General features: G+C 48.9%; 1 protein-coding gene across 1 annotated transcript in view; it reads right to left on the bottom strand.

Moving 5' to 3' along the window:
• The window catches only part of PSAP (prosaposin), a 32,957-nt gene that overhangs the window by 4,427 nt on the left and 13,101 nt on the right, over nucleotides 1-15,429 (bottom strand). The window contains exons 2-8 of the mRNA XM_055082953.1: nucleotides 10,321-10,454; nucleotides 8,433-8,507; nucleotides 7,721-7,846; nucleotides 6,557-6,757; nucleotides 6,007-6,150; nucleotides 4,587-4,643; nucleotides 695-826 (exon numbers count right to left, since the gene is read on the bottom strand). Of these exons, the coding sequence (XP_054938928.1) occupies nucleotides 695-826; nucleotides 4,587-4,643; nucleotides 6,007-6,150; nucleotides 6,557-6,757; nucleotides 7,721-7,846; nucleotides 8,433-8,507; nucleotides 10,321-10,454 (869 nt within the window). The remainder of the gene's footprint in view (nucleotides 1-694; nucleotides 827-4,586; nucleotides 4,644-6,006; nucleotides 6,151-6,556; nucleotides 6,758-7,720; nucleotides 7,847-8,432; nucleotides 8,508-10,320; nucleotides 10,455-15,429) is intronic.

The raw sequence follows: 15,429 nt of genomic DNA, 5'->3' as shown, positions 1-15,429 counted from the left end.
CCTGAAATGTGGCTAGTGTAACCAAGGAACTGAATTTTTTTTTTTTTTTTTTAATTTAAGTATCACATGTGGCTAGAGTACAAGCTGTAACTCTCCATCCTCTCCAGCCACTAATTCAGTCGCAAGATGGGCCAGAGCCTCTGAGCGTCTCGACTGGACAGGAGGGGCAGCAGCAGTGCTTCCGACTCTGCCAGACACAACCCTTGTGTGGTCCACACGGTACACGTGCCAAGAGAAGACAATAGGAGGAGATGAGACAGCTAAAGGTCAAGTGACACTGACATGGAAAGTTCTGGAACAAGAAGTGCACACAAGTGCCATGTGATAAGACATCACACGGCTGGGAGCCTGTTCTGGGAACATCAAGTTTGTACCACGGCTACAGCATGGAGGAGGAGGTGGGCGAGGCCACAGAAAGCACATCGGAAAGGTTCGTTTGGAGCCGGGCACTGAAAAATGATTTCGAATGGTGTGCTAAAAACGTAGACTTGATCCCATGAGCACTAGGGTTTATAACCAAGGAAATAAATGTACGAGGGTAGGGGCGCTGCATCAACTTAGGGGATACTGTAAACACTAATGGTCTCAAACTCAAATACCTTTAAAAGCCAAGCAGGGAACCAAAAGAGTGTGTGCCTTGTAGGGTGTGACAAAGTGGAGTGGCGGGGCATCATAAACCAATGGCACCAGGTACCTTTATGGGCTCCGCCAGCTCCAGGGCAGGGATGACGTTCTCCGAGACCACCTTGGCAGGCACCAGAGTCTTCATGGGCATCTCCTTCACCTCGTCACAGAACCCAACCAGCCCACAAATCTCCTTGGGTTGCTAAAAAGAGCACAGAAGCAGCAGTGAGAGGCAGGCCCAAACCCACCACCCCCTGTCCCATGCTCTACACACAAAGTCGGGGTGCTGGAGGAACACCCTAGACACAGTGTCAAAGCTGACTGCCCCCCAGACAGGCAAAGATTCCAAATTAAATCTAAAGGGGCTTGTGCAAATGCAGATGTACCAGTTTCACATGGGGAAGGAGGCCATGCAAAGCTTTGAAGAGTGATCAGACAGAACCATTATCTGTTCCAGCCAGGGAGCACCCAGGGAAGCAAAACTCCTGGCACCTTTCAAGGGCAATCGAATCAACTCCAGGGACACCTGGTCTGTTCTAGAACCTGTATTTCAGTTGAGCTGGCTCGCCCTCAGGAGGAAGGAATAAGCTACACGTTCTTTCTAGAGGAAGAACTACAATGCCCATAAACTAACAGAAAGCCGTATGTGTTAGAAATAAAACCACACCGGTCTTTCAGTAGCAGGACCATTTAAAATGATGCATTAAGGGGAAATACTGGCTTTTTAAAAAGCCACATTCTACGTTCACAATTGCACGCACACACACACACACACACACACACACACACACACACACACACACACACTACACACGAAAACCCAGTCTCCCCATGTCATGAATCTTTTCAAGTCACAAGGTCTCCAGATTGATCCCCTTTCTCCTCCAGACACCAAACCCCAGAAGAACTAGATAGTTTGGACAACATCTTGACCATTTCACTACGACAATGGCCAAGAGCAAGTAAAGTATACACACTTGGTATACTTTGTAAACAAATGCAACTAGCTCTGGCCTGATGGCATTTGCTCCCACCGGCAAACCATAAAGCAGCGGGAACAGGATTGCTAAAACGGGCCCCGTTAAGGGGAAGGAGTAGCTCATGGCTATGGTTCATCTTGTTTTAATATGCAGAAGGCTCTAAAATTAAATAAGGCTGGAGAATTCTGAAAAGTATATCCTAGAAGTATCCTATCTCTGGCAGGCTTTAAGAACAGGCAAAAATCAGAAAGGGGCTGAAGATAATAGCAAGCTTTTTAGAAAAAGGACAAAGATCAGGAGGTGTGGCTGCTTTGTCTCAGATCAGCTTTGCTGTACTAACTCCTTGAGGAGGCCTAGGTGAAAATTCAGATATTTCAACCAAAGTCCTCTCCTATTAGACTTCACAATACCTTTGAAAATCTTTAATTCTAAAAATGGATGCCGGTACTCAAAGGAGGGCAGTGCTCAGTACAACCCCGAAAGGGCACTAGCTCGGTAAGTCTAGTCTGGGGCCTCGGTCCCCATGTTTTGCCACCAGTGGCCTGGCTCTTGAGTTGTCTCGTGTGGCTCCAGAACCCAAAGGACCCCGTCACCCAGAGGGGCAGAAGCCATAATCAAGAGACTGTTTCCAGTTCTCTGGATCCAACAGACAGGGGAACAGTCTGCTCGCTATCTGCAAATGACTTGCTCATGCAGCAGAAGCATTTCTGGGGCGATGAAAAACACGACCAATGACATGCAACGCTCTCCTGAATCATGACAGAAACAAGGTGTCCCACTGAAGCTGGGCCTGCACTGAAGGAAGCTGAGGCCACCGATGGTTTCCCCACCACACTGGTGGCCTGCACGTGGCTAGCTAGGCGCTGATTCCGACCAGAGTGCCAGGCTCTGCGGGCTCCATCTGCTGGGCTCCCTGAAGGGGAAGTGAGGCCCCTGACCCCTCCCAGTGCTGAATCACACAGGAGAGATGCAGAAGCTCCCTTGCCAGCCAATTTATTAACACAGAGAGGGAGCCTGCCTTGCACAATCTTTCCTTGTATCTGTCAGAGCTGATGATGCCGTACAAAAAAAGATGAGCAAAATTAACAACAAGCAGCAGCAGACCACTACTACAAGCAAATTCCCAGCACATACCTGATCCTGCTGTTGAACAAAAAAACAGGAAATCGGAGATGAAAATAAGAGAAAGGAAAGGACACAACAGTTAAGAAAAAATTAAAACAACAATAATCAAGCAGTTAACCAGGTATAAGGATGTCTGTCACCAGAAGTTTCGGTGAAATGCCCTTCCAGTCACCTATCAGCAACCTACCTTGTTCCTACTATTGCATGCACATGGGGACCCTGAAAGCTACTCTCTCCCCTTCAAGGGTCAGACCACGCTGCCCCCAGCCTGTTGGTGCACCATCCCCATGTCCCTAACACGCCACGGCAAAACACTGAGCAGCAGGTCCCCAGAAAACACATTATGAGGGGCTTTCCTTGCTCAGAAGCCAAGCCCGCCACGCCTGCAAGGCCCTCACCTTAGGCTGGTGATGAGCAGCCGGGAACAAGACACAGGGCTGCTCAAATCAGGGGCGTGTGTCAGAATATCAAATACACCCGGAGGGGTCAGGGATCCCCAGCCCAGGTCTCAGGGCAATCTGCCCCAGGTGGCCAAATGCCAGCCTGGAAGGCTGGTTTGACAACGCAGGCATACCTCATTTTATTGAGCTTCACAGATTTTACAAGTTGAAGGTCTGTCGCAACCCTGCTTCAAGCAAGTCTATTGGCCCCCATTGTTCCAATAAATAGCATTTCCTCACTGCACGTCTCTGTGTCACATTTTGGTAATTCTCACAATATTTCAACTCTGTATCATTACTAATTTGTTATGGTGAGCTGTGTGATCGGTGATCTTTGATATTACTACTATGACTCACTGAAGGCTTAGATGATGGTCAATGGTTTTTAGCAATAAAGTATTTTTTAATTAAGGTATGTACATTGTTTCTTTAGACCTAATGCTACCGCACACGTAACAGACTACAGTGTGGTAGACACATAACTTTTATATGACTGGGAAGCCAAAAAATTCGTTTGACTCACTTTATTGTGATAGTCACTGTACTGCAGTGGTCTGAAACCAAACCTGCAGTAGCTTGGAGGTAAGCCTGTGTATTAAAAGCCCTGCCCTTTGACTCAGCAATTCCAGTCTTAGTTATCTATCTTAAGGGAAAAAACAGGGATGTGCATGTGTATCTATCTGGCCCTAAGGAGAACAAACTCAAGGACTGTAGGCCAATCTCAACATAGTTAGGAAGTCAGCATGACAGAGAAAAAAAGGACAACTCACCCCTCACCCACCGCAGATTAGATCTCAGGAGGCCAGTGCATCTTCCCCACGTTAAGGATGCCTTCAGACCTCCCTGCCCTGTACAGTTTGCTGCATGGATCTAGCTGGCTTCCCTGTGCTTTCCGGATATGTTCTACCTCTAATAATGAAGGAATGCCCCTACCACCTGGATGCATCAGAAGCAAGTGCAGGAGTTATGGGCTCAAGCAGCAGCTACAGCTAACACTGCTGCAGAGTGCAGGACCAACTCTGGGAGGCGGATGCTCCCCCCTCAGAACTCAGGCTGGAAGAGAGCAATCCTCAGGCCTGGCCTAGCTACAGAGCAGACTATTCCCAAGGGTCCCAGAATGAAAGCCAGATACTAGAAATCTGACGGCCAGCTCACATGTGCACCGGCAAACAAACCGCCAGGAAGCCAGCAGGGCAGTCCCGGGGGTCAGGCTGCTTCAGCCTTTCCCCTACCTGGGGAAGGCAAGGGGGAGGTACTGAGTTGCAGGTGGACAGTCTGCTGGTCAAAGAGGGCTCATTTTGGCCCAATTCAGTACTCAAAGGTAAAAGGGAAACTAAACCATAAAATGTTCAAAATCCTAGAAATCACAGTTTGAGACAAAGAAAAATGCAAACAAGGAGCTTCCCCTGCCACCTACCATATGCATCACCATTTGGATAGCAATTTCCGAATACTGGTTGATATAGTTCTTGCACTGGGGAGAGAAAAACAGACTTAGTGAAACTCATTGCTACAACAACACACCAAAAACCCACCCTTTCCAACAGTGTCAGTAGGTGAGTATCAAGCAAGTTTCCAAGAGTGGAATCATCCATGTCTGCTCTGGGCAAGTCTCAATAAGATAAAAAATGGCAATCTGGTTACTCCATACCTTACAGTAAAACGTGTGCGCAAAAGCGTTCTGAAAATGTTTTCCAAAGGCCCTCAGAGATGAGGTCCTCCAATCTCCTTTTATGGCCCATACTTTCCCCGAGGTCACACGGCAAACACTCAGCGGCAATTCAGAGTGAGTGTGGCTACAAGATACACTGCTGATCGATCCGAGATTACTTTTCAAATCTGTTCACACTTTCTTGGACAGGATTATAAAGTTTAAATCCAGTATAATCCAGTTAAGTTATAATGATTTCCATAAAAATCTAGGTATTTCCTGCCGACCCTATCTGGTCACGACTGGGGAGCCTCTATACATGAGAAAACCGAGGGTGGTATGACAGCCCTCAGAGAGGTTAACCTGGGGAAGCCAACGGACATAGCAAATATACCAAGATACTTCAATGAGGCTAAAAGATTCACAGGCTTTAAAGAAAGTTAAGTCAACAGAAAGGAACCCTTAGCTCCCAGAGCCAGCCATTCCCACCCAGAAAGGCTGCTCTAGATCCCAGACCCACGGACTTCTTACAGCTGGTCTCCCCACCTCCAGTCTTGCAGAGGTTTATTAGTGGTCGGGTACTAAATGGCATTTTGGTTTTAGACATCAATCGCATGAGTGTGGGTGATGGGAACAGGGTCCAAGACACAAACCCCCCACGGGGCTAATGAAGTTTCTGAGCCTGGAGGACCAACATTCACCAAAGTTAAGGAAGGCATCCCGGGTGAGCCTCTTACAAGCCAGGCGCGTGGCTTCCCCTGGACAACCACCCTGCTGGCGGCGGGGACAGCACACCTAGAATTACGAATAGACCACAGCCAGGCCTTAGAACTGGAACAGGGTTCTAAGTGGTTCTACTGTTGTTTCTTAACGTTGTAGTGACTGCGAGAAAAAGAAAAAAAAAAAAGTCTTCACAAAAGTGGTCTCCTTCTCCTTCCGCTATTTTGTCCCAGGAGTTCTGTTACATATCCAAACTCAATCAGCCAACCAAGTATTTAAGTACCCACCACATATCTGGCTGCTTTCTGGGAGCAGGGAATTGTTTGAACATCTCTTCCTCAAAGCCCTAAGGCTGGAACTTAAAATGGTACCCCAGAGAGTGAACTTTTCTTGGCTCCCCCACTGCCGTCTCCACAGCCCAGCTCCCCGGCCCAGAACACCCTCCGATGCCCGAGGTGAGGCTCACCATGTCGGCCATGCCAGGCCCCAGGCGGTCGCACTCCTCCTTGGCATGGTCCACCAAGGCCTCGACAAAGGTGGAGTTGGTCCTCACGGCATTCTGGACGTCAGTCACCATCTGAACGCAGTCCTGGCAAACGTCCCCATTAGCCTAGAGAGACAGGGGCAGTTGGTCTGTAAACACTGCCTACTCCTAAAAACAGCTACGAGTGTTCAGATTCCGACATGCTCGTAACTGCAGCACCAGGGCTGAATCCCTGAACTGTTCCTAATGTGTTTTTACAGGCTCTAAAGGGACCGACGGGTTTAAAATCAAGTGGGCATTGATTATAGTAAAACTGAACAGGAAGGGGGAACAATCTTTGCGTCTGTTAGATATCCCAGTTCTTCGGAACCTCCATGGCACAACCATCTGAAGGGTGGGCTGTGGAACTGCAGAATCAAGTAAAGGAATAAGGCCCCAGTCTGAGAGCTGTACGCACACGCCGCCCCCTTTTGCGTCGCAGCTCAAACCCAACCAAAGACGGGGCCCTGGGCGGCCAGGCCCACTGCCTTACCTTGTGCTGGGGCTTGCTGTGGGGCCCGTCCTGAGGGTAGAGGAGGAGGGGCACGTTGGCCATGAAGGGAGCCGCCACCTCAGCCATATCCAGGTCCGGGATCTGATTGGACTCGAGCTGGTTCTGGTGATTCAGCTCTGCCAGGTGCTTCTGAAGAGACTCGCAGAGGTTGAGAGCGGAGCACACCTCCCCGGGATGGCTCTGGGGGCAAAGAGGCACAGGTGGAAATCCTCTCCCCAGAAGGAAACAGGCCACCTGGCGCCTTCGAATTCTCCCTTTCCTCATCTCCTGGCTTGACTCACGTGCGCACGCCCAGCTAACAGGCACATCTCAAACCAAACCGCCCAACCTGCTTGGCCGGCCCCACGGCTCCATTGTAACAAATGGTTCCACCACCGTCCTCCCGGAGGTGCCAGTCACAAACCTGGAAGACATGCCTAACTCCTCCCCGCCACCAGCAAGTCCAGTCTGTTTATCCCCTAAGACCACGTGCAGCTGTCCGCCTCCACTGTCCCCATCAGATCTCACACCTGACCGTCCTGCCAGCTTCCCCTCTTGCAACTCCCGATTGGTGGGACCCAGACCAGACCAACCCCTTTGAAAAGGGATCATCTCACTTCTCCCCGTGAAACCCTCCAAGACCTCCCCGCCGCACTGGCAATCCTGAAACACAGCCTGAAAGGTCTTGCGTGATGTGACCCCTGCTTTCCTCACCAAAACCTTGGTCCCATCTCAGGACACTCCTGTCCCACTGGAGGTTTTTAGGGTCCTTCCAAATTCCACAAACCTGGCTCCTTGTTCCTCGCTGAAAACCCAACCTCTGGCACATGGTTTATGTGTACAGATATTACTGAATGAAAGTCAAGCATCCCTGTAGCTGACGTGAGTTATCAAATCAGCACCTATAACTGTTATACCAGTTTACATTCCTTCACTAATTCTATGAGTTCCCATTTCCCATACCCTCCCCAACCCTCGAACGTTACAAGCAGAGTGGTCTGCTGTGCCAAAGCCATTTTGGACGAATACTGTACAAAAGAGCTGTTGACGAAATCTCAGTCTATGAACGGACTTTCCATTTTAGTCACTGTAATCTGGTCTGGAACCTCCCCTGGGCACCAGAGGTGCCTTGAAGGAAGAGTCTATCTATTCTCCATCACGTACCATTTGTCCTTTAATCATGTCCAGGATGACCGGGAGGTAGGAGTCGACGATCTCCTTGCAGGAGGCAGACATGTTCGGCTTAGGCAGCCAGTCACAGGTCCTCTCCAAGTACACAAGGATCTCTTGCTAGAGAGGACAGAGGCAAGGGTCGGACCAGGATGGACTTCTTCTCCACAAACGGGCTGAAAGCAAGAGGCCCTCCACAACTCCAGAAACGTGAAGGCTATAAACAGTGGCCCTCTGGGAAGAGGACCTGGGAGAGGGCTAGTGTGGAGCCGTGGCCCTGCCAGGTCAGTGAGGCAAAAAGCAGATGCGAGCGCTATTCAAAACAAAGATCCTCTGACCTGCGGTCTCACTGGCACAGGGAATTCTGAGCAGAAATCACCAAAAACGGAACTAAAGGTTAACAGCGTGTGATACAAAATCCCAATCAACCTCGGGCATTTGACGCCTAGCCCGGGAGTCAGCAAAGTAGGGCCCGCAGCCTGTTTTTGTACAGCCTGTGGCTAAGAATGGTTCTTACATTTTTAAAGGATGGGGGTGGGGGACATCACGTGACAGAAGCAGTCTGTGGCCCATAGGACAGTTATTTCCCACCTGAGCCTAGACCATTCTTCGCTGGACGCCCTCAGTCACAGCTCTGTATGGAACTGATGCACGTGGCCACACGGCCACCACTCACACGCAGTCACACACCCTGGTGGCGGCTCACCTCAGTGGCGTTGTCTTTCAACATGTCACCGGCCGCAGTGATGACATCTTTGCATATGTCGCAGGGAAGGGATTTCTAAGAGGAAGGAACACGAGGGAGAGAGATCTGTATTTGTAGGACATAACTCACACCGCACACAGCTGAAAACTGCCATGGCCTTTTTCCTGTTTCATCTAACCATGGCCATCTCTGACACACTGGCACATCCCGGTCCCCCAACCTAGATAAGAAGCACTGGACACCGCGGGGGACGCTTAGATGTGACTGCTAACACTACTCTGTGCTTCTACAGGATAGAAACCCTTTTCCTGTACCCTCTACCCCTCAGTGCACACGGCACAGGCTACATTTCGCATTCATGCTCACAACAGCTCTGTGAAGAAACTGAGGCTCAAAAACCAGCTGGGAACTCAGGGCGGCAGAAATCAGAGAAAATCGGTTATGCGACGGAACATCACAGAGTAAGAGGTGCGGGCAGTGAAACAAGGCCCAGTCAGACCTCTGCGCGTTCCCACCAGCACTGCTGCTGGTGCTCTGTCTGCCTTCCACCTCCTGGGCAGTGCTGTGTGCCAGTGGAGGCCACACGTCACCACTGCAGAGCTCAGAGACATGACACGAGTCTTCTAGACAAGTCTGGCATCCCTACATGGCCCAGGACCACGGAAATTCTAACCAGTCCTCAAAGCTCTTGGGGCGCTCCCTTCTTTATGTCAACCAATTTTCAACCCACAAAGAAGGAACTAACACATCTGGGTGAGATTAAGGAACACCTGTGAATTTAGCTGCATTTGGAGAAACCGCCTTGAACCTTTGGACCTAATCAGGCTAATACTGTGCATGGGCCACTCAGGTTACATATGCCTTTTTTTCAGTATCGTGAATTCATGATATCGTGAATTTGTGCATGATGCCCGAGAGGTTCCGGTACCCACAAGACTGTCCTGTCAAGAGAGAAAGATCTAAACTCCCCCCATGATACATTAAACTTCAAAAGAGGAAGCAGTATTAAAAACAAAATCAGAAGCAAATTAGAAACCAAATCTGAAAGTAATTTTGGCCACAGAGAGTGGTTTAAGACAGTGAATTCAGAAAACTAAAAGAGCAGTGTTACTGAATTAATTCTTCTTCTCTTACTGAAGGAGTACTAGTGGCCACCAAGTTTTAGACCTCAAGCTCCACACCATCAAACCTGCCTTGTACCACAGGCTGAAGCACATCCTAGAGCAAACAAAGAGCACTTCTTGTAGTTGGGTGGCCCAGCCAGCGGAGCTCAGGGGTCTCCTGAGAGGACTCAGGTTGCGTGGAGTATGCACTTGAGGTTTGTCATCTTAAGAGTATTCCCCATATTAATGTGCTATATTTATCGCTGTTTAGATGAAAAATCAGTGGCATCTTTTCCAGTTTGGCTATAGTTGGAAATAAAATTTTAGATAGCTACCAAGCTCTAGGGTCTGAATCCGTGATCTGCCTGTTTAAAAGAGAAAAAAAATACCAAAAAAGGGGGAAAGGATTTCAAAAGCTTAGCATCTACTTTGAGTGAGTGACCAAGGACAGAGCTGTACCCGTGTGCCCAGTCCTGGGAATGGGAGCTGCACCTGCCGGTCCCTTATGTGGGGTAGAGAGGTGGGAGCTGCATCTGGAGGGCAGCATGGGGCACGCGGTAGAGGACAGGCAGGACCTCACCCTATCTGTGCCACCAGGACACTGGGCGGCCTTGGGGGAATGGAGCCTCCCCGCTCCAGCCCTCCACTCCTCCGCGTGGGTACCCCCACCCACAAAGAGGTCTCAGGTTCACCAGGAAGACCAAACAAAAGGAAGCAGGAGAGAGCGCTCCGTAAAGGGCAGCAGTTACAGACCACACAGAGGCCCAGCAGTCGGAGGCACTCACCACGGCCGGCTTGTTCCAGACGGTCTGCAGGCAGTGCTGCACGGCTCCGCAGTCAGACGCCGTCTTCACGTTCTGGCACCACACAGCTGAGCCTCTGGTACATTCTCTCAGACCCAGGACGGGGCTGGCGAGAGCTGCAAGCAGAATCAGTGTGATGATGCGGCCCATTCCCACATACCAGGCCCACCTCACTTGCTTCCCCAGCATCAGGGGCCTTGGCATTTTGCGGGACACTAGGCTGGCCCCTCACCAGCTGTATGAGACATGAGCCACAGAGCCGAGGAGCTGCGTTGTCACATATGTCGCAGGGCTGGGAGGGCCTAATCTACCTGGTTCACCGTTTTCCTCTCACACTATTCTTAAACAGTATCAGACAGATCAGTCCTTTTAATCTTTACCATCTTAAATGTCCCTGAAGTAATGAAAGAAATCACAAGAGAAAAGACTGGCAGGTTTAAAAATAGAAGATTTTAACTTCTGTAGAAATGAAAAATAGCCAAAGTTAAAAAAATTGTAATGAGAACACAAAGAGTCATATCCTTATTACATAAAACAATGGCTCTTAATGTTGTTCTAGTAGAAGAGACCTTTTATAATCAATTGGGTGAGTTTCTGCACATAAACAAGTTTGCTAGCAAAAAAACAAAACTACATAGCCTGGATATCACAAAGTGTAGGTATGTCCACTCGAAACCAATTGCACACACGCAGTTTCATCTATGGTGTAACAAGGAAAGGACTCGGGCGGAAGTCACACCACAGAAATGGGATTAGGAAAAAAAAAAAAAACCAGAAGAAAGGTTCAAGTCACCTGGAACCAAAGAAAGTAGGTTAAAGCAAGAAGGTACCATATTTTTAAAGTTAAAATAATAGCCAACGGAAAACAAAAAACCTTATCACCAAATAGTGATAAATTTGTGGAAAAAGATGCATTCTTATAAGGCTGACAGCAGTGTGACTAGTAAGTACTTCTCATAATATATTAATATATTTCAAGAACTGAGGGAAAAAAAATCCCTCTTCAAAAATCCACTTCTAATAAAACATTTTAGGGAAATCCAGTAATTCAAGAGGTAAAATACAATATGCCTAAGTATATATATATATTAAGTCAAATTCATGATGCTAAAAACAAGGCAGATGTAACCTGAATGGTCAAAACTAGAGGGAAAAAACTAGTGATATTCTTACCAAAATATTATGCAGTTGCTAAATATACTTATAAAAATGACGTTATGTCAAACAGAAAAATATTCAAGAATATGAAATTGGGGTTGTACAAAAATCAGAAAATAAACAAAACAAGGTGGTTGGCTAAATTACTTTTTTAAATTCCCCATGTCATGTTATTCGTGTGTAATTTTTATTTTTTTTATTTTATTTTATTTATTTTTTTTTTTTTGCGGTACGCGGGACTCTCACTGCTGTGGCCTCTCCCGTTGCGGAGCACAGGCTCCGGACGCGCAGGCTCAGCAGCCATGGTTCACGGGCCCAGCCGCTCCGCTGCATGTGGGATCCTCCCAGACCGGGGCACAAACCCGTGTCCCCTGCATCGGCAGGCGGACTCTCAACCACTGCGCCACCAGGGAAGCCCTGTGTGTAATTTTTAAAGAATATTTTATAAACTGCCCTGAGAGAACTATGGTATTCCTTGATTCTGGAACTAAAAACTGGGAAGAAAACGCTCACATTCACACCTCACTAGGAAACAACAGATTACATCGGGCCATATGCAGACGTATGACTGCGCAGGGGTCAAACTCCAGCAGCTATCACTGGAGGGTTGAACTAACTTCTACTGTAAACAGAAAACATTTGGCTTGGGTCTGAGAAGAAAACCCCACAGCCACATAAGAAACAGATTTAGAACCTCAGGAGTCATGATGCATGTTGCTTCACCTTGTAAACCAAGAGAGGACACAGTAATTCTATAGACATCTCTCTCTCTCTCTCTCTCTCTCTCTCTCTCTCTCTCTCTCTCTCTCACACTCTCACACACACACACACACACACACACACACAGGCTACAACACATGGAGGGCGGTGGGTACTCTCTCTCTAGGAGAAGGAAGGAAAGGAAATACTGTTATTACTTTACTAGCTATTCAAGCCTAGCTATAGTTCTACAAACTGTTCATGCAGAAACGGAGTCACAGGTCCCCAGAAAGCTCAAGCCAGATGATCTGTGCCCCTTCAGACACCACCAAACGAATTCTTAATCTGCCCAGATTACAGCCTTCTCTGCCCTTTGGGGAGCAAAAAAATCACAACCCACAACCAGTTCCTGAACTCAACAGAACTGGCCTCATTTCATAAGCTGTTGGTTTGGTCTGGTCTCTGTGGGAAAACATGTGCCAGATTCAAAACAGTACTACACTCCCCAGATGGTTAACCATAACGTAGCCAAGCTAGGCTGGGGCCTTCAGCCGTAGGTCCCGGGAGGTCAGAGGGGAGCAGAACTCAAGTCACGAGGGTGAGGGCTCTGAGGAGTGATGGGGCCACAGGGACAGCCCCAGACCTGGCAGCTCCCACCAGCACCTCCCATGCTCCTCCCAGGCAATGGCCTCCCAGTGCTCCTGAAAAGTATCCACTAAGTACATTGCCTGCTTCTACATCTGAATTAGGAGTTCGAACAAAATGAGTCTCTAGGCAAAGGAACACACAGTGATACACAGTGAAGCCGGAAGGATGGACCTCAGCAGATAAACGCAGGGCTTCCTGCACAAGGCCTGACCACCACTCTCCACCCTTACAAATACTCAGCCTGGGGATTTTCTCCAACGTTCCCAGCCAGGAACTGGCTGTAACTGACCAAAATCTATCAGGTTTCTGGAACACAATGCACTATCACAGGCCCAAGCAGCAAGAATACTTTGTAACTTGTTTACTCCCCCTAGGAACTTGAAACAGTAATCACCCGCTATAAAGACTTGTTACTTGTTTTGGCCAGGCTATTCTGGACTAAAAAAGTAGCCCCTTCTATCTGAAATTGGTCCAGCTACTGCAGAATGCAAGGTCATTTCCCCATCCTAACAGTTGCTGGAATGGTAACAAGCCCCCACCTCAGAACTAGAGGTAAAATATATGCCTGGTGGCCAATCTGGAAGACCTAAGAGGTCACCCAATCCAAGCCTAAAACAGATTTCAGGGACACTAAGAAATGAAAACTGAAGTCCCAGCTCCCAGAAATTCAGTTTTTAGCAAGACCTCCCCATTTACCTCCAACCTAAAGCCAAATGTATAAAGGTGCATGTTATTAAAATGGTCTGTGGTGGGATTTCCTAAGATGACCCGAAACAACCGCGTGTCCTCAGGGTTGGTAATGAGGCTGAAACTAGCCGGGTGATGCCAAGTGCCCGAACTGCTGAGAGGTTCAGGGGCTTATTTCAGGAGCTGGTCTCCTGAGAGGGAATCAAACAGTGGGTCAGAACAAGTTTGGAACATAGATCCCTTCCTCAGAAAATGTACTAATACACAAAACCCTCACACCACTTCAGGGGGTTCTCAACACCTGTCCAGGGGCTCCAGCTGGGGACTGAGAGCTCTCGGGGTAAGCATGGTTTTTCTCCACAGAAGTGGGAAAACAACTAAGATGAAGGCACCATTATCAACTCCACTGAGACAAGCAGTGCCTTCAGGTGGGAAGGACAGACACAGGAATAATGGCGCTGTGTTAGCAAAACCACGGGGCTGCAAGGAGAATGCCCAACTGCTCCGGGGAGCCGAGCCGGAGCCGGAGGTGGCTTCTGCAACATGAAAATCGAACTGGCACCTGAAAGAGGGCAGCTGAAAGACTGGTGGGGCGGGGCGGGGGGGAGGGGGATTCCTGAACATTCTGAGGGAGAGCAGTGATCTTCGCTGAAGGGAAAGAACACTCTTGTCTTTTCAGGAGCGGGGCTCCAGCAGACCTCAGGCCCCCTGGGGAAGACCCCACCAGGCACTCACCCCTTGTGATAAGCGTCGCCCACGGTCCATGCTGTGGGCGACAGCTCGTGTTAGCGTCACCCAGTTGTGATGTGGCAGAAACGAGGGGGAGGTGGGGAGATCCAGATGATGGGCACCTAAATGGAGTGCAAGGCTCCTCCCAAAAAGGCTGAGCAGGGAGCAGGGGCAGCAAGGGCTGAAGAAGACAGCTGGGAAAATGAAACTCTCTGGGTTAAATTTAAATGTGAAGCCTGTTGGGCTGAAAGAAAAAGCAGGGCAGCAAGAGCCAACAGCACAAGGACAGAGGTGGGGCTCAGAAGCTGCGGCGTGAGTAGACACAGGCAGGCAGAGCACACCTGCGCACCCTGCTTCCCGTGGGACAGTGACAAGCGCAGGGGAACACAGCAGGTCGGAAGGCGAGGCCCCTAGGAGACTGCAGGTGTTTAGCTGGGAGAGAGGTGGTTTCCGGGATAAGCACGGTTATCTTCGCAGGTGAAGGACACCTTCCACCTCTGACATGGGGGTGGATCTGCTCTGGGTGGTGGCTTCAGATCCCAGACCTCAGAGCGGTGGGTAGAGGTGAAGGGAAGCAGACCACGGCTCAAAGTAAGGAACATACTTAACATCCACAGGCTATAAAAGGGGAATCGCAGACGTTCCTGGTGGTCCAGTGGTTAAGACCCCACGTTCCCACTGCAGGGGGCGCGGGGCTTGATCCCTGGTGGGGAATTAGGATCCCACACGCCACACGGCACAGCCAGGAGAAAAGAAAAAAATAAAGGAAACCTGTGAGCGATTAAGCAAGTTCTAACTAATAAGTGCAGAGTCTCAACTTGAAGTCAGAGTTCTCACTGAAGCCTGAACTGTCCTCTAAGCATTAAACTGATGCTTTAAAAAAAAAAAAAAAAAAAAAAAAAGGGAATGAGTTGGCTTGTTGTATGATGACCTCTACAAGAGTGGGAGCAACCAAGCAGAAACGAAATACCCAACCTAGAGGGATTCTGTGTAAGAGGGATCCTGAGTGGTGAGCGGGGCTAGAAGACCTCTAGGGGCTACAAAAGTCTTCACTCTTATAATAATGAGGCAAATGAAATTTTCAGTATTTACACATAACCAATATTAAAATTACCCTAACCTGGGCTTCCCTGGTGGCGCAGTGGTTGAGAGTCCGCCTGCCGATGCAGG

This window comes from Physeter macrocephalus, unplaced genomic scaffold (genome assembly GCF_002837175.3).
Source record: "Physeter macrocephalus isolate SW-GA unplaced genomic scaffold, ASM283717v5 random_383, whole genome shotgun sequence".
Classification (NCBI taxonomy): Eukaryota; Metazoa; Chordata; class Mammalia; order Artiodactyla; family Physeteridae; genus Physeter; species Physeter macrocephalus.
Note: the sequence above shows the minus strand (reverse complement) of the source record. Positions and strands in the feature narration are given on the sequence as shown.